Source organism: Perna viridis, chromosome 5 (assembly GCF_037379345.1).
Source record: "Perna viridis isolate PV_CMFRI_1.1 ecotype Kerala chromosome 5, ASM3737934v1, whole genome shotgun sequence".
Taxonomy (NCBI): Eukaryota; Metazoa; Mollusca; class Bivalvia; order Mytilida; family Mytilidae; genus Perna; species Perna viridis.
Window position 1 is genome coordinate 25,103,736 of NC_142449.1, and position 22,850 is coordinate 25,126,585.

Here is a 22,850-nt window from a genome sequence, read left to right on the forward strand (position 1 = left end):
TTTTTAATTTTTCATTTTGTACATGTAGACTGCATGTCAAAAAAATAAATTCAAATGCACTTTAAGACTCATTAATAATAATAAGGGGCGACCATAAGATTCTTGGGGGGGGGGGCGGCAGGTTTTGAAAATAAATAATCTGTCTCTGTGTCTTTGTCTCCGGATCCAATTTTGGTTCATATATATTTTTTCATTATGTATTCAGACTTGCTTTTTTAATTTTTCATTTTGTACATGTAGACTGCATGTCAAAAAAATAAATTCAAATGCATCGGACTCTATGCACAGCTCAGTAATATAGTAAAGTAAAGGCAAAACTTATTGATTTGATTTACGTTATTTTTATATTCTACTATTTGGTTCTTTTTAAGTTTGTATTGCTTTATTAACTAGTAGTTTTCTTTTTCAAACGAAATATGTATGCATCGTTCTAATTATTTTATAAACCTTGTAAAAATGTAAAGAAAACCATCAGACAAAATTTGAAAGCGGTAGCGCTGAAAAGCCAGGAGTTTTTCTTCTAAAATTTCGACTTGAATAGACACAGTTCAATAATCAAAAAGTCTAGTTGAATAGTGCTTGTTGTTTTCAAAAGAGGGTTACTGTCGCACCCCTAGCAACCCCCAGCGAGCGTGCTTGTTCAGCACCTCCTTAATTGGTTCCCGCCTTTATATTAATATATCAAAGAGACAACAACCATATCAATCAGAGAAAAAAAAACAGCTGTAAAGGACAGTTTATAAAGGCATTATCTATAGACCTGTAATTTAACTTATACATAAAGTTACAGGTCCATGATATATAGAGGTCTTAAAATGGTGAATGACTCTCAGAGCCGACGTAACATAAATATTATTCCAACCAGAGTTTGGTTTTTCGACTGACCCCTATACATCAAATATATGACTGATCGACTCGGCGAAATCATAGTCGGTGGAATGGGGCACCACACTTTGCTCCAAGCAATAAGGGTCCCAAACATTCTTTACCTATAGCAAATGAATAAAACAAATAAACAATGTATTTATAATTCAACAGAAACTTTATTCAGTCGATTTCTTTAATCTTTTCAGATTTTTGAAGGATGGCGGGAAAAGTGGGGGTAACTTTGGACCTATAAATAGAATGCATCATTTTGATTGGTCAATTCGACAACTTTTTCTACGGGAAATTCCCACATGAAGTCATCAAACCACGTGTTGATTTTGTTGTCCAATACCAATAACTTCCGCCTTGTTTTTATCACTGAACAAATTGACGTTTGACGGTTTCTGTCAAATAATATATCGCATAGAATGAAAGATACTCTGCAATGTGCTAAGGACAACACGATGAAAGTGAAAAGTGAAGATCAAACTTCTCCGCCTGGAGAGAAAGGTAGGAATAAGAGGAAAATACGCATTTAGGCACCTCAGCCACCTGTCAGTTTCATTTGTATTTACTTTAGTATCTAAGTTTTCATCATGACAGATGAAGATTCAGTTGGCAATGGCATTGACAAGCTGCATGCCTGACAAAATATATAAGTATGTAGCATGATATAGATATCAAAAACTGGCAATTGATAAAAATCTTTGGTCTGAGATATATGTAAGTTGTGCTGTTATTTGTGCCAATTAATGTGGATTTAAAATATGAAGATGCACAAGCAGGTTCACCCCATGAATGTATATATACATGTACATGTATATATAAAACATATTCACCACTTACATGTGTCCATGTAGCTGTATTAAACTTTGAACGTTGAGCATTTACTATGTAGTGTGATAAGTTAGTTACAGGTCAGTAAATTTGCCAGGATTGTTAGTTTGAACAGTTTTTGCCATCAGTTGTGTTGGCTGTTAATTGTTCCTTGTACATCTTTATATCTTAGAAATAAGGCATTTACTTGCATGAGTCTCAAGAAATTGAAAATATTTTAGTTGATCCGAGAAAGTTTTTTTCTGCCTTAAACCTATTTTCACTTGCCACCTGGGGCTGGGTCCAAATAAACATTAGATGCATTTTTCGGTGCTAAAAATAAGTAAGTAACTTTTTATAATGAGTAGAAATTTTTATGATTTGAACTGCAATCATAACTCCCAAAGAACTAACTGTCAGTTAAATACAAACTTGAAATTGTGAATTACCCATTTTCATGAATCTTTAGAAAATAGTTTTTATTATTAGTGTTAGCTCCCTCTTCAGTTGTCAGAAATTTTCCAATTTCTTTGTTTAAGTTTTGGGATTTAATTAATAAAACAAGTAAAAGGGAGGATTTCCCATAATTGCACTGAAACTTCAAAGCGCTTCAATCAATTTTGAACTTTGATATGTTTTGGTTTTTTGTATTATTGCAAGTTTTTTATTCTTACGTATATTGTGTCAAATTTTAATCACTATCATATTCAAAGTTGTATCAATCTTGAAATTTAAGTCCATCATAATTTGCCCTATCAACATGTACCATTATTCAAGGTTAAGTATGTGTACACATACAGTACACTGTAGTCTGTAGAGCATTCCACAGGTCATTTTATTATTGTATGCAATAATTTCATCTGGATTTTTATTTATTCTATAAACTTCAAATTAGATAGCTATTTTTTTGATTAAAAAGTACAATGTCTGAGTCTTCATGTAATGTATGTACTGTTTCCAGGTAGGTACAGGTTATTTGTTTAAGTGCTTGTATTCTGTACAGATCTCAAGAGTTAATGTAAATCTGAATTCAACAAAGTTTTATTGTTATTTTTAATTTATTGTTGTATTTTTCCAACACTTTTCCAGGTTAGGGGGAGGTTTGAGCTCTCACAAACATGTTTAACCCTGCCATAAACATTATGTGCCAGTCTCAACTCCCAAGCTATTAACCTGTAGTCCAGTGGTTGTTGTTGTTATTTAGTACATTTTTATTATTATAGATGTATTTTATGAATAGTTTCACTTTATTTTGGGGGCTTTTACATCTTGCTTTATGATAAAGGGTTTTGCCCATCATTGAAGACTATGTCGAGCGTATGGTGACTTGTAGAATTTCACTTGTATGTTGCCTGACTTTATTGGCTGTACTTAAACTGTTGGTTTGACTGTATGATTATTGGCAATCATACCTCATCTCCATTTTATATGGACGGAGTGTCACCAATGTCCTATACATGTAGAAAGTAAGGCCCGGACTATGAATGGCTAGAAAATATTCTGATGGAAGTAATGAAATTGTCGACATGGAAGTAGACAATTGCACAAAGTGTAGAGGTGCCGTCTTGTCTAAAATACGACATTGAGCTCTGTCCATCATAGGCATAGCCTAAAATCATATTACAGGGTTTGACACTAACTTCATTTGTTCGGTGGTCCGCAGGACTACATTATGTACTTCAGAAGTAAAACAGGTAGTCTGCAGACGGTAATGACTGATCTGATCATAGTTCTTATGAAAAATAAGACAAAATTAAGATAATCCATAGGACTATCAAAAGACCATCAACATTTTTCAGCTAGTCCACTCCAAAATTAGGGTGGCCTAGGATTACCAGACTCCTATTAGTGCCGATTCCTGTTATTAAACGATCTTCACTCTACAATATACATGTGACATAGTATAAAGTCACTAGGCTTATACATATTGTCTTCAACTTTCTTGGAGTAATTTTTCTGCATGCTCTATTTTAATGCATTTATCAGAAATTCAATCAATCATTATCATCCTGTAACTTTTTGGAAATAAGGAAATCTTGATTTTAACCCTTGTCATGCTATGCCCTGACCTGTTTGGGATTGGACCACATGCTATGCCCTGACCTGTTTGGGATTGGACCATGTTCCGCTTTATCGGTACTTGCAGTGTAAATCTGAGTTTAGGAAAGCACAATTTGTGTCCATCTGCAAGCAGTGTGACTGTGCTTTAAAATGAGGCTATCTGATAAAGAATTTGTTAATAAATAATGACTTGAAAGCTGAAAGAAGAGGTCACAAGTTTCCGCTGTTGAAAAAAAATGAGATTTATTGGGGGTAGGGTTCATTTCTCGGACCATCGCCAGAGCAGAATTAATCTGTAGTACTCTATTTTGCCTGGAAACTAACTAAGAATGATTTCAGTCATCGCCATTTCGATGTCAACCCCTTTTATTGACTACTTCCGGTCTATGGACAAACAAAGGCCAAAAATTGGAAAAAAACCTCATTTTTTCACATGAATGATCCTTCAGGGTGGCCCACCCACTCTTCCATTATTCTTCATATTACCTACTAAGAGTAATCAAAGGAACCAAGATTCTAACGAAAATTAAAAGAATGTTATCCTGAGTCAAAGACCAGACATGGAAAACAGACACACTCAACAAAGAACATAAAACAACAAAAATGACACATACAATGCAACAATAATAAATGAACAACTAGGACTAGCAGTAAAAATTGGGAGCATGGCCCCGGTGCATCAGTTGGGTAAGCTTCTAGAAATACCTGCAGAGTTGCTCATAAAAAGTCAAGTCTGCATAGACGCAAGAGGAAAGGAAAACTATAAAATTACATTTTCTTGTTGAACATAGTGGGAAAAAATCAAAGTATGCCATTTGGTCAGATAGGTCAAAAACATATTTTGCCAATAAGAGAGATCATACCAATTACACTAGGCATTCTTTTCTGTCATCTTAGAAAATCAAACAGACATATGTATTCATTTTCAATGAGTTAATAATGTTTAAAATGGTGGAAATACATGTTTATTAATAGAATTTTTGACCTAAAATATTGTATGGTAAACATTAGTTGTATAAAAACTCTTTTAAGGGAAAATAATTGGTGGAAACTTTTTTATAGAAATGTAAAGGGAGTTTAGTTTTATAGTATTACAAGAAAAAGAGTTTGGTGACCCCCAGTTTTCTTTTTGAAATATGAAAGAATGTCAGTTAAGTGTTCTTTATATGAAATCAACAGAAATTCCAACTACCACTCTTGGATAGTTCGTGAAATGAGAAAATTCCTCACAGAATCCATACCATCCTGTACCAAAGCTCAATTTAGTCAATTATCTGGGAATCAAGATCAGTGACCTATGTTTTTTACATTAAAATTCTAAAGTGCAATTTTTCTAAAGCTTGTTTACTCTGTTGGTCATTTAAGCCAAATATTGTTCATTACAGTCATTAATGGTAGGTCAGGGGTCCTTTGGAGGGTCACTCATGAGAAAAAATGAGGATTTTTTTGAATTTTTGGCTTCAGGTTGGTCTGAAACATAGAAGTGGTTAGTATAAAGCGTTGACATCATGGGAGTGGTGAGAGACATCATTATTCAATAGAAACCAGGTGAAATGAAGCACTATGGGTCAATTCTGCTGTTGTTAAGAGGCCGAAAAATGAGCCCTACCCCTATAAAAATCACAACCTTTTGTGGCCACAAATGACCTCATGACCTCTTGTTCAGCTCTCAAGTCCCTATTTTTGATAAAACCCTACATAAGATAGCTGCATTTTAAAGCACATTCACTCTGCTTGCATATGAATCCAATTGTGGTTTCCTATGCTAAAAATAAAATTGTCAGAACCCAAAAATATAGTAGGCAAGACTGTTTGTAGAGTCAACATGTCTTTTCCTTACTATAACTTGAGTATGAAAATAAAAGTATAGGTCTCTATGTATTGTACCACAAAGTGTCATACCATGATAGGAAGGCTAATAATGATTTTGGGGGTTGTGACTTGAATGGTTTTGGAATTAAGAGCCATAAAGAGGCCTAAAACAAGCATTTTGTTGATTTTAAGACAATAAATTCAGTGTATGTGAATATCGATTGTACTGCAAAGTGCCATACCACAAAAGGATTAGGAAGAAGGTGCCTGAAACAAGCGTTTAAATTATGTTCTTACAATTTTAACTTGCCTGTAAGTTAATGGGTCTCTTTGAAATTGCACCAAATAGTATCATGCTGTAAAAACAGACTGTGATTGGTTTTGGGGTTTTGACTTGAATGGTTTAGGAATAATGGACCAAGAGGTGGTAAGAAACAATCATTTTCATTAATCATTTCTGCACAATTACAGATTTAAATGAATGGATCTTACAGAAATTGTACAGCAATTAAGGAACCATACCACCATAGGAAGGCTAGGATTTATTTTGGAGTTTGTGGCTGGAACTATTTATGAAAAAGAAACCAAAGAAGGATTCAAATTGCTGTTTTTTTTTTTAGTCATTTGATAGACAGTTTGCATATAAAACTTTAAATCAAATTTTAAAATGATTCTGAATTTGAGTTTTATGAAAATGTTAAAACAGTGTATATAAATTCCATTGGAAACCCCCTATTTCCAATTCTAGATAATGATTTAAGACCTTAATTAAATGGTATAAGATTCAAGCTACTCCCCTGGACTTGAAATTCTTTACAAATCATTAAGATGTGCCCAATAAAGGACATCCCTATTTCATTCTTTATTTACATTCCAATTATATTTAATTCTTTTAACATTGAATATCTTAAAAAAAACTTCCTCATGGTTAAAAAATTATCAACAACCAGGAGTCTTTTAAATGCAATAAGCAATATTCTACTTCAGTGGAAAGCTTGAATGAGCTTGACAAGTGTTAAATAAAGTTCTGATCAATTTAGTCAGAAAAGCCCATTCTATTGAAAAATCTAAAATTAACTGATAATAAAATCCTTTAGTAACTTATAAGCTCAAACATCATTTAAGCAGAGTAAACAATAAGAAATTTTGGGGCTTGCCATTGGGTACAATTTAACCAATCAAAATAGTTCGTACAAATATATACCATTATGGGTATTTTTAGCAATCTGTAGTTTTTATACATTAAGAGGAAAGTTGTAATAATCAGAAGACAAATACACACCTCTGCAAGTTAATCAGTATCTAATTAGTGATTTATTTCTAACCAAGGTAATGTGTATTGATTTTATACCTGTTTATGGAAATATTATTGTGTATTGGCCTCAATAATAATAACATCAGATTAGCTTACAAATGGCCTCCAGTCAATAACTATACAGGTGAATAATAAATATGTGTATATTTTTATTTCTTGTCTATGCAGAGTGTTTATTTTATGAAAATAATCTGTTTTTGCTACTTTCTATCTTGAAATGTTGAATGGTTGCTGTTTTTATCAGCAAATATTCATTAATACATGTAGTTGAGTAGTTACATTTATCTCCAATCTATTTAATATTGACTATAAAAACGATCTATTTGAATATGAAATATGGAATGACTTGCTGAATGTGTACCTACCTAATTTCAATTTCTTTAAATTTATGAAAAAAGGAAACGAGAATAGTGTAAACATACATGTAATTATCACTATTTACAATGTAGTGGATAATCTTGTCAGATATGAACTGGTAATTTTCCATCAGGTACTCGTAAATGTACTTGTATGATGTACTAGATAAATAATAATTTAACAACAAACTTTAGTAAAAGTTGTAATTTTTAACTGAAAAAAAATTGTTTAATTAATGTAAATGTTCTAATGTGGCTAAGTTTTTCTATATCCCATTATGATAATTTCCTGACTGAAACATTGCAAACAATTTAAAGTGTATGTGTATCTTAAATTCTATATTCTACAATAGATGATCTTGGGATGCTCAAACTGAAACATTATTTTGGTATTCTATATTCTACACCATATGATCTTGGGATGCTCAAACTGAAACATTATTTTGGTATTCTATATTCTATACCATATGATCTTGGGATGCTCAAACTGTATTACTCTGGTACTCTCAGCTGGCATATCTGGTTTCTAATTTAATGGAATATCTGGTCCAATGAAAATAAACTCTTGACTAAGCTAAGGACTGGAAAACCAAAAAGGTAGGGGGTGCATCCTTTCCTTTGTTGTGCCAAGCCTAATTAACTAGACCATAAACAGTAAAGTTGTATGGGCTTGTGTGAAATATATCCATATTCAGGAGATACGAAAAAAAGGAAACATTTAAGTGCATGGAAATTGGACTTGCACATTTAAGTCCAGAAGTTATAATTTTCATTTCAGTTCATATTAATCACTTGGCATCTGTTGTCATCCCTCATCATTTCATTTGTTGTCATCTTTAACAATTTTTCTAAACTCTTTTTTTCTGAAACTACTGGACCAATGAGAACCAAACTTGATATAAATGTTATTACATATTCCTTGGGGTATTCTGCATAGAACTGATTTGGGGATTTTTGATCTGTTGAAAAACATGGCCACTGTTAGTAAAAATAGAATGTAGGGGTCATATGGAAGTATCTCATATATATCTCCAAAACTGTTAGGTTTAGCCAAAATCTTTCAGTTGGCGAGGTAATCCTTATGATAAGGCCTACAAAAGTCTGCTTTGAATAAAAGATGTTGAACAACTCCTTGTTAGCGTTCTTGCCCTTCAAAAGCCAAAAAAAATTTTTTTTTTTATTTTTTTGAAAGATTTTAGCCAATATCTTGAAAACTATGATAGATAGAAAGAAACTTTCAATTACTGAAATTATCATTATGATCAGACATACAAAAGTCCTTGTTAGAGTTATAGCCCTTTAAAGGCGAAAATTGAACCAGGTGAGTTATACAGACTCCAGGGGGCCTCTTGTTATTTACAACTACATTTACATCAATGCAAATGTATTAATGAAAAAAACATTTGTTTAAGTCTGAAAAAGTTATTGTGGGTTAAATTGTTATTTACATATATGCATGTACATGCACAGTTTGTTTTAGAATCTGTAACCCCCCAAAATGCATTACATTTTTAAACATGGCTTTTTTTGCTGGGATGTACAGATGGGTCCAGGTGAGGGCATAATAGACATATGCCCCCTTTTCAAAGAAAAAGAAACTGTTGTAATCTGCTTAACGTTGTATTGAATATGGCAGTTTATCATATTCATTCATCAATTATGTCAAAGTCTGGTTTTCTTTCATACTGATTCTTGTAATTATGCCTCCCCTTCATAAAATCCTGGATCTGCCCCTGATGTACTTTAGTTTTATGTAATTTTAATAAACAGAAAGATGCTCATGAATTATGTCATAAACCTGTTATTACCGGTACATGTACATGATTTAGTAAATTGTTAATTGTTAAGCACATAAATTAGACACTTGAAGGGATTTGTACATTTACAAATATAATTCAAAGTCCTATTTTTTATGTAATGTATCAAAGGTGAGATTGATGGAATGGTCTTGCAGCCATGCTTAATGTATATCCACAATTGTACATGATTTTGCATATTGTGCATTTAGGTGTTTGATAAGCAGATTCTATGATTTTTCTAATGGGATGTAACCATTTTTTGGTTTGTTTTTGTTAGATTGTGTATTATTGTTTATCATTATGGGATAAATGGTGTACCCTTCCCCTTCCCCTGGCTTAGGGACCTCTTTGTTAGGTTGTTAGGGTTTTTGTTTTTCTGAAAATAATTCTACTTTCACTTTTGAAAAATTGATATGGTATTTTTAGAATTGCTAAGTGTGTAGTAATGTTGAAAGTTTCCAATTATAGGTACCCCATATATACATGTAATTTTAAGTTTTACTGAATGTATAGTAATATTGAAAGTTTCCAGAAATAGGTGTTAAGACTCGATCAAACTATAAATTTCTGAACATATTTTGATCGTATTACTATTGTTAACAGCTATTCAAAGATGAAAATAAAGGTAGTAGGATCTACTAGATGCACTTATAACTGTTTAGTTATTATCATTGGGTACTTGTAGAAACCTTTATTTTTATTTAAAGAGATTGGGGCTTAAAGTAGACTTCCTACAAGTCTTTCTGTAATGTATGTTCTTTTAAATTAATATTATTACTATCAAATATTCATTCTCTATCCATCAGCAGTACCGTACAGCAGATGGAATACATTATGTAGTTTAATTGAACAATGTAGAGACATAAAGTTAAGTTAATTGGACTTTGGAGTAAATGAGTAGAATAGTTGTGAAAAACAAATGGATTTCAGTATACATGTACTAAACATATGCATGCTCTTACAATGAAGGTGATGACAAATGTTATGTAGGTGGGGTACCTGACCAAAAGTCATTGAAAATGAAATTTGAAAAGTGAAAAGTCAAGTGAAAGAATAAACACATTATGGTTTGAGGTGGTAATACAAAGCATAATTTAATTCTGTCATTTTTAATTATCAGAATGATGAACCACGCTGTCAGACTCCCACACAATACAAAAATATTACAATTCAAGTTTGTTTTCCTGTCTGGTTTAATTGTGTAGCTGTTTTGTTCAATCCCCTGTCAATAAAGTAATTTTCCATTCTGTAAATTTAGAACCAAGTCACTTTTATACTTTTCAAATTTGATCATTATTTTCCCCCTACAATCATTTATGTACATGTATATGCTGTCAGAGATTTGTAAGTGGAGGTAATTCATCATATTGGTTTACATTAGGAGTTCATTTGTACAGTTTGTAGTCTTAGATTAGATCTAGCTTGTATATTTTTACTTTTTCCAAGATTGAAGTTATTACTACAGAAAATTTATGGTCGTCATCATGAATTCGTGGATCGTTACAGTGTATCCATCTGCACTATGAAAACTGATTTGTTCAACGTGTCATAGTTTTCCTTTCCTTTTCGTCTACCCCGGACTTGACTTTTTATGAGCAACTCGACAGGTGTTTTCTACCGGTACACCTGGTCCATGCTCCCATTTTTTAGTGGAGTCTGAGTTGCTCATTTACTTTTGTTACTTTGTATGTATTATTTTAGTTACTTTACGTTCTTTGTGTGTGTGTCTGTTTTCCATGTCTGGTGTTTGTCCCTGGATTACATTCTTTTGACTTCCGCTAGAGTCTTAGAACCTTGATTACTCTTTCAGAGAAATGTTAATTAGTGAGACTTAATTGAATCAGACTCTTTTTGAAGAAGGATTATTGTTTAGTTTAGCAGATAGTCTGACATCTGTTACATTGTCCTTTATATTACCTTCATTAGAAAGATGCAATATGTCTGTCATCCATACTTTCTTAGAATTGCTTGGAAGCAGTTTAATAATTTATTAGTCCCCTAAGATTTTATTTTGTTTGCGATTGTTTTTTTCATTGCATTTTAATTGAGGTATATGCCTTTTAATACTGTTCTGATGATATTGTAACACTGAAAAGAGTTTATTCTATTCTCTTTTGTCCTTAATTATTAAATCACATCAACTTTTTTTTAAACAGTTACTAAATACACAGGCAAATATTTTTCACGTGAAATTCATTTTAATCGAGCTTCATGCGAAATTCACATGAAATTAACATGATTTTCATGTGAAATTCACTAAAAACAAGTTTCATGTGAACATTTTGTGTGAATTTCACGTGAAGGCTCCATTCACCTACATTTCACGTGAACTCTGTCACTTAGTTTATTTGCTCAATTCAGGTGAAAATCATGTGAAATTCGTATGAAAATCATGTGAAATAATTTTGCCTGTGTATATAAGTATAAAAAATAGATGTCATATGTGACATTACACAGTGTTTTTTTTTTTAGCTGTTACTTCAGTAAAAAGTCTGTATTTTTGTTTAATTTATGTTTAATTTACATAGCCTCAGGCATACTTTGTAAAACAATAGGTATAAATTCAGTCTGGCACAGGTAAATTATATACCTACATATAACACCTGTATAAATTTAAGGTTTTACCATTGAGGGACTTTCCCTTTTTGTAAGCAAGTCATGTCTAGATGGCATGTATGTAAAATTGTCTTCTTTGAAGATACAACTCAATACTAGTAATTTTCTATATATGTAATATTAGCTGTATGTTGATCATCTTTTTAGGTTTCACTAAAGAATGTTTTAATTCAGAAATTTTTGGCAATTTTCTCATTTCATTAAAAAATGTGATTAAATTTTGCAATTTTTTTAGGAAAACAAGGAACTGTCATTGATGTTTCAAAAAAAAATAAACATATTTTTATTATTTGGCATTGCCATTTTCAGCCAGTCACATTTTTCGCAAAAACTTTGATTCTAAATTTTCAGTATGCTTTTTTGAAAACCTTGACATTGACAAACATGGATTCTTCAATAGGTCAATAAGTCACTAGTATTGAAAACATAAAGTGATATGATCCTTTACTTGTATAACTCTCAGCTATATGTTTACATGTCAACAAAATGCTTTATATCCTGTCATGTCTTGTTCCCTATGAACTGGAGATATGGAATTAAAGTGATATGTTTTTTTTGTCATTTGAATGATTTTGTAAAAATATATTAAGGTATGTTTTGCAATCTGTGGTAAATTAAATAAAAACTGCCGCTTCCTACTTAAAAAATTTTGACATTACTTTTAATTTTGTAATGATCAGTGCATATTCTACTTAATTATGTCTCTATATGATTACCAGTATTAGATGTATATAGCACAATTTTGATCACTTTTAACCATTGGACTAATTCTTCAAAACAATTGGCTGACACCGATGGTGTCACACCATGCATGTGTAAAGTGGATTGGAGGCTACATGAATGGTGAAGGTTGTCTGGTCAGGATTTGTTTTTTTAAGTCACTTTAATGGTTCCTCATTCGTTTCCAAGATTTATTTTTTGGGGTTAAGTACATTTGATTTATGCTTGTAAAGTAGTTCAAAATGTATGCTAATAATATTATGAAACCAGGGTTTAACGCTAGCTTTTCTCGTTAGGTAGCCCACAGGACTCTTTGATAGATGAATTAGTTGGTCCTCAAAATTTTGTGGTCTTGTCCTTAGTTGTAATTAACTTTTAGAATTGACTGAATTAGCACTAAGGACTACCAATTATAATTTCAAGGTGGTCCTCTCACAAATTAGGTAGGCACAGGACTACCCAACCACTGTTAGCGTCAAACCATGGAAACTGGTATTTTTTCCCCCAATATACATGTATCAAAATATATATAAAAACTTAGGCATGTATGTACATGTATTAAAGTTTTTTTTATTTTTCAGGCAATATAGCCACATTTGAGAAAAAAAACAATTTGTCAGAAGGAACAATGACAAAAGACGAAAAGAAAGACAACCAAGAAGTTAGTACAAAGGGGGATAACTTATCCCAAGAATTAGTAGAAAAATGTCAGATTGTTAAAAAAGAGACAAACAATGACATAGATGATTTAACAGACCAAGTTGGTGCCATTGAGATTAATGAAAACTTCCAAGAAGATGGTAAAAGAAAAAGTAGTTCTAGTGCTACTGATTTACAGACCAGGGGTCCAAATGGAGGTATTGCCAGAAATGGATCATATGAAATTAATGGATACAACTTGTACAACCAGCCAGAGTTAAAATCCTGCAGCAATAATAAGAGATGTTTTAGGGACGGGCAAGATTATGAACCTCCCAAATTTTTCAAACCACCTGTGAATGATGTGACACAGTTCAACACATTCACTAACCATTTGAATGGTGGAATTGTTAACATTAAGTCACCTTCTGTTAAAACAGAAGCATATTCATTTGAGAAATTTGACAGTTTAGAGACTGGGAACTTCATTGATGAAATTTTGGATAAAAATGTAGTTGACATTAGCTGTTTGGCAGAAGAGACTAGCCCAAACAACCTTTATTTGAAATCTGGACCCCCTTCTAATCAGAGTGATAGTGGAGTTAGTGGGATGAGTGCCTATAGTCCATACCAAGACATACATTCTCCAGATCCTTCAAATAGAAGTAGTTCATCCCCACCTCACATGCCAGAACATGTTTTCTCCCCTCAACCACCGGTCATGAATATTCCTCAAGTCACTGACACTTTTAAAGAGCAGAATGGTGCTGATCCTATAGCAGGCCGAGAGGAGGAATTGCAGGCTGTATTGGATATGATTGGTGATGACCTGTTAAAAGATAAACAGAAAAAGAGAAATAAAGGAATGACACAGCATGAAGTGCAGTCAATTTCAATGCCCAACAACCCAATTAAGAATGAATCACCAGTAATAACTCAGATGAATACATTCAACAGTCCCCAACATCAAACTCCTCCTCCTCCTATTTATACAATGCCCATGCAACAGAGATTTCCTGATCAGAGAACTATACCCCAACAACCACAAGTGTTTGGAACTCAGAATCAGAATTCTATAATTCTGCCACCAGGGGTTACACAGCCAGGATGTATTCCACAGAATCAAGCTATAGTCAGACCAATAATGGGAGGTCCCATTCCTATTGGGACAATAACACCATATACCCAGCCTCAGATCATCATAATTCAACAGACTCCCACCCAGGCACCGAATAAGAAAATGCCAAGACCTATTGCTCCTAAGACAGACAAACAGCCTCCTATCAAGAAAGCTGGACCCCAACAGCAAGCTGAACCAATTCAGAAACGTACTCCACCAGTTCTCCAAGTCCAGCCAACCCCAGCCCCTATTCCTACAAGTGTACCCCAGCAACAGAGACCAGTTAATAATCAACAGGGCCAACAGAACAACAGTAAGTTTTAATTATAGTAACCATGGCTAAGTTATAAAGTAGATTTTTTTAAGACGGTGTTTTGTTTTAGTATTGTCCCTTTATTTACATTTTAGATTTTTACAAAATTGTTAACATGGTTTGTTAATTGTTTCAACTTTGCCTTTACTTTTGTGTCTGACAAAATGGAACAACAGCTCTTCACCACAATCCTTCAAAAAACTCAAAAGATTCAGTCATTTTCTTTGATCAAATATGAAAATACATATATATTTTAGTTCAATCTACTTCAAAATATGCCATTTGGTCAGACAATTTGAAAATCTTTTTTTCATCAGGTCTGCATTTCTGAAGATTACATTTTAAAGAATTTTTGACAGAAATATATCCTGGTAAAACATTAAATGCCCTTGTACCAACAGAATTTCATATAAATCCCAAATTGATCAAACTGATTCATGGTCTGATTTATCTTTTAAGTAGCTGTTTTTGTAAGAATCATGCAAAATCTGAAAAATGTGATACACCCCAAAAAAAGGCTACATATTTTTATTTTTGTCATTAAGTTGTTTTATGGGTCTATACTATGAAATGTGTAATTATTCATTCAAATCTGCCTGCTCTTAGGAGATAATCGACATTGAAAATACAGTAGATTCTATTGTATTTGAGCACCATTTACAGAGTTATCTCCCTTAATTTTGAAATCTACAGTGCATTCTACATAATTTATATCTCCTAAGAGCACGGGTTATATGAAAAACCTCATGTTTATTTCTGTTTACTATGACATTTCAAACAAATATCAAAAGTAAAAATATGTAGGCTTTTTACCCATGAATCACATTTTGCATGATCCTTAGCTGGAGTGCTACTTAAGTCAATTGTAAAATGCATACTGTGAAAGTATTTTAATTTGTAGATACCAATTTTCGTGGTTTAGGGAAGAAACACAAATTTGTGGATACTTGAATTCGAGGTTTTGAGGTTTTCAGTATACACATAAATGAAAATCTCCTTTTCGTTGGGAACTAAATTTTGTGGTTTGGCCTACCCATGAAAACCGCGAAAATTGGTACCCCATGAACAATAGTACTTTCACAGTATTATGTTTAATGACTTAGGGTTTTTTTTAAATGGTGGCTGCTTTAAATCCTCTTGCTTGTTAATTTGAAAGAAATACATGGTATGAGATCTTGTGTGAACTCTATGAATCAAAAGTAATGAAATGTTGTATAGGGAATAAAGAAATGTCCGTGGTACCATCACAGTTTCTCCAGTTTTGGAGAGAGAATGGTGAAGTTGAACTTTTGATGTATTAATATATCTGCCATGGTTAATGTCACCCCCACTTTGGTGGCGAGACATATTGTTTTTGCTCTATGTCTCACTTTTGTAAGGACAACTCTATCGAAAACACTGCATCAAATTTCATGAAACTTTGTAGGTATACATAGTAAGGACATTATTTGTAATTAGTTGTGAATATTACCAAAAATTTTGAGGGAAGTTATACTCCTTTGAAGTACAAAATGGGGGAGAAATCTGTTTTATGAAGATGAGAAACAAACTTTATTTCACATGCTTATCACAGAATGACTGCCTTGTAGACCTATCCATGATAAAACTTGTTGGAAGGATTGTACTGTCAGAAAGTAGGCAACTGCAATTACCGGTAAACTAAATGTTTTTTTTTTTTTTCAGCAAAGAAATTAAACATGGCTCGTAGAATGGTTGCTGCTATCCCTTCAGATCATTTGAAAACACAAGATGAGGAAGGAGACACGTAAGTTTTCTAAATAAATCAGTATGAATTTTTAATGTATTAGTGCTGGGAATTATAGCAATTTCACCCATAATGGAAATTAGGCCAAGTTTCAATCCATGATATGTTTTAAAAATAAATGTTGTACAAAAAGACTATTCTTTAATTAAAATCAAGGTTAGAAAATTTTTTTAATTTGAAATTAATGTCAGATAAATAATTGCAAATCAATGTAGACTAGTTATACTGGTTTGTGGCTTCACTAGCAAATTTTCAGAATATAATTAAGTAGCTGTCTTTTTAAGAACCATGCAAAATCTGAAAAATGTGATACACCCTAAAAAAGGCTACATATTTTTATTTTTGTAATTAAGTTGTTTTATGGGTCTATACTATGAAATGTGTAATTATTCATTCAAATCTGCCTGCTCTTGTGAGATAATCAACATTGATGTTCCAGTAGATTCTATTGTATTTCAGCATCATTTACAGAGTTATCTCCCTTAATTTTGAAATCTACAGTGCATTCTATATAATTTATATCTCCTATGAGCAGAGGTTATATGAAAAAACACATGTTAATTTCTGTTTACTATGACGTTTCAAACAAAATATCAAAAATAAAAATATGTAGGCTTTTTACCCATGAATCACATTTTGCATGATCCTTAGCTGGAGTACTACTTAAGTACATTACTTAAAAACAAAAAAAAAACCATTATTACTTGTGGCTAATGTACTGCAATGTCTTAGTATTTAATGCCAATGGGTTAGTATCAAAATTTGACAGTTGGGCCCAAAAAGTCTGACGCAACAGTAGCCTCTAATTTACATATTAAATTGACAAGAAAAGGGAGGGTACCTAAAAAAATCATTCAAAACAAGTGCTACTCCCCACATTGGTTTCAAACTCACTTATAGGCTACAGATAAAACTGATTTTTATATATTTTTTTTTATCTTTTTCTTTTAGATATCTTCATGTTGCTGCCTGTAAGAATGATCCAAATATGATTCAGGCGTTACTTGAACGCCTGGAGCGAGAGGGCTTGGATTGGTTGATTGATTTGGAGAACAAGAAACGAATGACTCCACTATATTTGGCTGTTCTTAATAACCAGCCAGAAATGGTTGAGATTTTCCTGAAGTTCAATGCTGAACCTAATGCTCTCGCTCAGGTGAGTTTACATGTAGTTTTGATAAGTTCCTTTTGAACCCAATGCTTTAGCTCAGGTGAATTTACATGTACATCTGATAACTTTATTTACTGATTCCCATGCTTTTTCTCATATGATTGAGACTGGCATGTAATTTTTAATATTAAGTCTGCCAAATACAATGGCCTTTGACTCAGGTGATTGTATGTACATGTACATTTTCTGTTAAGTTAATCTGTATGCAAAGTTGACATGTTTTTGATGATTGTGTGAAAAAAATACAATTTTTTTTTCAGTTGATCACTAATGTTAAACTTTAATTGTGGCAGTAATAGAAAAAATAAAAACCTTAAGACTTGCACTGGTGTTTAATGGTAGACACATGTAGATAACTAATTGACAGATTTAACATATACTACTAAATTATGCATAAGATAAGAGAATTAATTAGCTTCATAAATAATACTTCACTCTGAATGAAGAGACCACTCCTTAAGCTTTTTATTTACCTGTACATTTTTTAACATAATAAAAAAGCACTTTATGCAATTCAGGTTAAATGTCATTTAAAGATTGTCACATTCCCCACACATGATATGGGGCTATATTGCAATCACCATGTCTGTCTGCCAGTATGTTTGCCTGTCTGTTACAATGACCTTTTCTGTAACAGATTTCTTAGCTTTAGTTACAGTGTTGAGTATAATGTGCATAAATAAGGTTTTTTTTATGCCCCCGCAACGATAAGTTGGGAGGCATATTGTTTTACCCCTGTCCGTCTGTCCCATAAGTTTTCTGCACTTTTTTGAAAATCCTTGAAGATTTTTTGTTTGTGAGTGTTTCATGTCACAGATTGAGTTTAAGTTTTGTTATGCTACGCTGAGTTTTACCAAAATTATGGGCCCTGGACTTATAAAATTCCATGGAAATAACAGTTTTCCACACTTTTTTTGTAAATCCTTGAAGATATTGAACTGATTTTTTGTATGTAAGTCTGTCATGATTAGTTACAAATTGAGTATAAATATCATTCTTCTACACTGAGTTTTACCAAAATAATGGGTCCTGCACTTTAAAAATTGTATTGAAATAATAGTTTTTCGTTTTTTTTTGTAAATGCTTGAAGATATTTGACTGGTTTTTGGTATGTGAGTCTGCCATGATTAGTTACAGATTGAGTTTAAGTTCTGTTCAGCTATGCTGAGTTTTACTCAAAACCACATGCAGGGGCATCATTTGTGTCTCACAGACACAATAACACATCTGACAAAGTGCTTTTTACAATTATGATATAGCTGTATGAAGGTTAAATGCGGGTGCATCACTTTATCTAGTTCTAGTTAAAGACAACTCTGGACTCGACCCAAAAAAATAGCATATGTCTATTAGATATCTGTTTCAGTTGCTACCAGGCAATATACTGGACAATTGTTGAGTCTCTAAAATTATGTTATACCATGATTATACTGTCTTAAAATAAAGTACTAAGTAATTATTTAATGTGACTTTTTTTGTGTATTTCAGTCTGCCAGTTCACCAATGGAAGGCAAATCTAAAGAAGTCAAAGCCCCTATACATGTTGCAGCAGCTGGGGGTGATGAATATGTACAAACTCTGATGAAGTTACTGGCTCATAAAGACATTTCCCTAAATATCTATAATTCTGAAGGTTAGTTCTATGTGCATTGATAAACAATCAAAGTTGGTAGATGATACTGAAAACTTAGCAGGGTTAAAATCTATTAAGCTTTAGATATATTGGGCTGAATATTCTTTTACAAATACAGTGAAACCTGTCTTAACTAAACCCTACATATATACTACTTTTCTTGTGTGAAGAAGTGATTTTCAATGAAACTTGGCCGAACCACTTTTTGACTCAAGGTTTTGTTTGTTTAAGGTAGGTGTTTGATTTACACTGATTAAATTGTTTTTTTAAGGAGGTAGACCTAGGGTAAGGGACACAACTCTTACAAATCATTGGAACGTTTTTTTATTCAACATTTTACATCAATCTCATGTAAGCAACAAAGTAAGTTAGACTGATTTCATTCTGTTTCAAATGAAAGCTTGACAGGTGTTGGTGAAATCGAATATGATACAAACATATCACTGATTTCAAAAGTTATGTCACTTACCCTAGGTCTACCTCCTTAAACTGATATAAATGAACTTCACTAGATGTCTGGTTTACAGGATTTGATATGGACTGGTTTCACTGAAGTAGGTTTTGTTAGGAAAAACCAGTAAATCATACACAATTATAAAATTTGTCTAAATTGCAGAAATTCTTCTGAAACAAGAAACATATTGAGAAACACTATTTGTCTCAACATATTGCTTTGATTTCATACTTAAGATGCTGCTGAAGTCAAAATCTAGGACATTAATTGTCAAGATAATTTTAGTCAAGATGTTAAGAATGCAGTTGTTATGTTCCTAAAAACTTTGCTTACTGCTTCTTTATACAGTATTCTACATATGTGTATGTTAATATGGCTTCCTTCACTTGGACTTTTTTATCTTCTAGGTCATACTGCTCTTCACAGTGCTATCATTTCCCATGGAACAAAGCGACCCAGTGGATCTTACATCAACAGTCTAAACGCTATAGAAGCACTTATCAAGGCAGGAGCTGACCCTAACTCACAGGTAACTTGCATTTGTACTCCAGAAATAATTGTGAAAAAATCTGTGATTGCCCTCTTTCGCAGTAAAGTTGAAAATGGCAGGGGCAACTTGATCTCTAGAGTAACTTGCCTTCAAAACAAGTCAAAATACATCTAATTTTTACATTGGAAAACATGCAGACAGGTATCATCCAGTTGTAGGGGTTGGAATAGATTTTGTTACAAACTATACTCATAAAATCATTATTAATTTTGACTTTCACACATTTACACCAAGAAAAATCTTGCTTCGCAGAACCTGAAATACAAAAGTAAATTAGTTTAGCAGTCCTGTACATTGAGACTATTAAACTTATTCTAATATCTGTTTATTACAATTTTTAATGGATTTGTTTGTTTATTTGGTAGTATCCACAAAAAACCTTACCTGCAGTAGGTTTTAATATCTTGATTTGCTTCCTTGTCTGCAATATTGAACAATTGATTACAGTTTGTCCTGATTGTAAACCTAAAATGTATTCTCGTTTGTAAACTGAAAAACTTTTCTCTTTTTTCCAGGATAAAAAGAGTGGAAAAACACCTCTGATGTATGCTATAGAAAAAAGAGACTGCATGCTGATCGAAAGAATGTTACGGCTTTTTGACCCCAAAAAATTAAGAAATGTTGTCAAGTCACAAACATTTGATGGAAGCAATTGTTTAAGGATTGCTGAAGGTAGGAAGTCTGAATTTAACCCTCAGGAGTGGCAAAAATTGTGGGACTTATTAAACAAGGCATGTACGGGAGAGCTGCCGAGATCAATGCCAGTTTATTGATGTTGCTTGTGAAAACTGACCAAATGTGATATCTTTGTGTTTAGTAGTCTGTTACCATGGAAATGCTACTGTTGAAGACTGAAAACATTCTATTGATCAGATTGAAAACAAGTGTGCATTGATTGATCAGGAACTTACAAAAGTTTGAGAATCTCAACTTTGTAATCAGTACTGGTGAAGAGAGACTATTGTGACAATTTGAAACATTGATAAAGAATTTTTTTTAATGCATGAGGTTTTTGCTTATTTGATATGTTTATTTTCTTGTACAAGATACAGGTATGAATTATTACATGTATGAATTAAATTTTTACTTTGAATACCAAGAGTTCATCTTCAATAGACAAAATTATTGAAATTTAATAGAAGTTTAAGATAAACTCTTCAAGCTCAGAACATCGTCTGACGTTCAAAACTCACTCTAGAAGCTGCAGGTAGACATCTCCGAAAATGCAAGAATCTGGCAAAGTCTGGAAAAAAAAGAATGATTTTATGTGATCTTATCAGATTGTCAAACAATATATGTACAACTTAAATGTAATTTTGAGGTGATATCACTGAATTTGAAAGGTCTGTCTGCAGCAATGAGTCTACTGCTGCATAGTGTGTGGAAACTCATGTGTGTTTTTCCATGCTTATTTTTTCTTGCTTTGTAAAGATGTTTTATTATAAATAACGTGATATTTTTGTGATAAAATAACATTTGTGCTAGACTTATATATATTTGATTTTTGTGTTTAAATGATCTTTTTTTTCTTTTTTCCCCAAATACTGGCAAAATGTTCTGTTTTTTTTCAAACAACACTTGTCACTAGCTGTCTTCTTAAGATCAATGTAAAAAAAAATAAAGAAATTCGTCAAAAACCCTAAAAATTCCCATGCATACAGTATTATTTAATTGGAACATATGTTAAGGCAAAAAAAAATGTATTGTGACTTTCATTATAGCCTGTTGATTTAAGTAAGACGGTATTTTGAAAAGTTAGGCTTTGGTTATCCTATTTAAGGTCACAAAATCTACATGTTTCATACAGCTTTTTGTTCTTTCTTGTACATGTATCATAATCTCACTGGCATTGCTCATTACCATCATTTTATCAAGTATTTTTAAAATTGTGAATGGCAGCAATCCTCTACTCAACCATGACATTTAACACATCCTTTTGAAGCTATATGTGAAATAAAAAGGTATTAAAATGCTTTTATTCTCGGGTGTCAAATTTTGTGTAAATTAAATAATGTGATGTCAGTCTCATTTGACCACCTATAACTTCATTGAAGTAAAATACATCATTTCACCAGTAACTTGTTGTTTTATCATAGTTAGTTATTGTTATTTTTAAAATGTATATATTTCGTAGTTCACGAATAAATTAATATTTATTGTTATGTTTGAGTTTTGTTGCTTCTGTTAGTATGGTTTTGTTTTGTTAATTACGTCTTGTTAAATAAGTATCAATTGTTATTGATGAACTTGCACACATTTTTTGTCTTGATCAGATTTGGGCTATTAAAGTGTATTTTAGCTTTGAAACTTGATAACACACAATTAGGAATGTTGTAATAAGGTTTACAGTATCAATGGGGTAAATGTGTTGTAGATTAACTAATGGTTCTTTTCAAGTTTTGTTTAAAGTTCTTTTTGTTTGCGCAGAAGGGGCATAGAAGTACTGTTTGTCAGTCTGTCTGTCCATCACACGACTTAATGGATGTAACTCTTCAGAAACTGCTCAACAGATTTTGTTCAAATTTTGTGGAATTGTATGCTCACCATATTTAGTTGAGCATATTACACCGCCATTTTGATTCTGCATCTTTTACCGGAGTTATAGGTCTTTTTTTTGTTGTGGTGGGGGATGTGTCTACATGTAGCAATCTGGTAACCAAGGGTTTTAATGCCGTATTCTGAATTTATTCCCAGTTAGGGTATAATATTCATACTTGCCATAGAACATTTTGAATTTAGGTACAGGTTCACCTAATAATCAGGCAAAAAAAAAGAAAACAAGCCAGGAATTTTGGTCAACTTTCTAAACAAACTAAATCAGAAAATCAAACTTATGCTAGGAA

General features: G+C 32.5%; 1 protein-coding gene across 2 annotated transcripts; it reads left to right on the plus strand.

Annotated features, from left to right (window-relative positions):
* Positions 1 to 1,201: 1,201 nt before the first annotated feature.
* Positions 1,202 to 22,169, plus strand: LOC148616809 (uncharacterized). Of its 2 annotated transcripts, none has more exons than XM_088583895.1 (7): positions 1,202 to 1,377; positions 12,944 to 14,434; positions 16,118 to 16,199; positions 17,151 to 17,355; positions 18,859 to 19,003; positions 19,865 to 19,986; positions 20,523 to 22,169. In XM_088583895.1, exons 1-7 carry the CDS (start codon positions 1,296 to 1,298, stop codon positions 20,778 to 20,780), a joined length of 2,385 nt encoding a protein of 794 aa, XP_088440021.1. In that variant the 5' UTR covers positions 1,202 to 1,295; the 3' UTR covers positions 20,781 to 22,169. The 2 variants fall into 2 exon arrangements, with proteins under 2 accessions (XP_088440021.1, XP_088440022.1); XM_088583896.1 differs by lacking the exon at positions 1,202 to 1,377 and adding an exon at positions 6,746 to 6,885.
* The last annotated feature ends 681 nt before the right edge of the window (positions 22,170 to 22,850 follow it).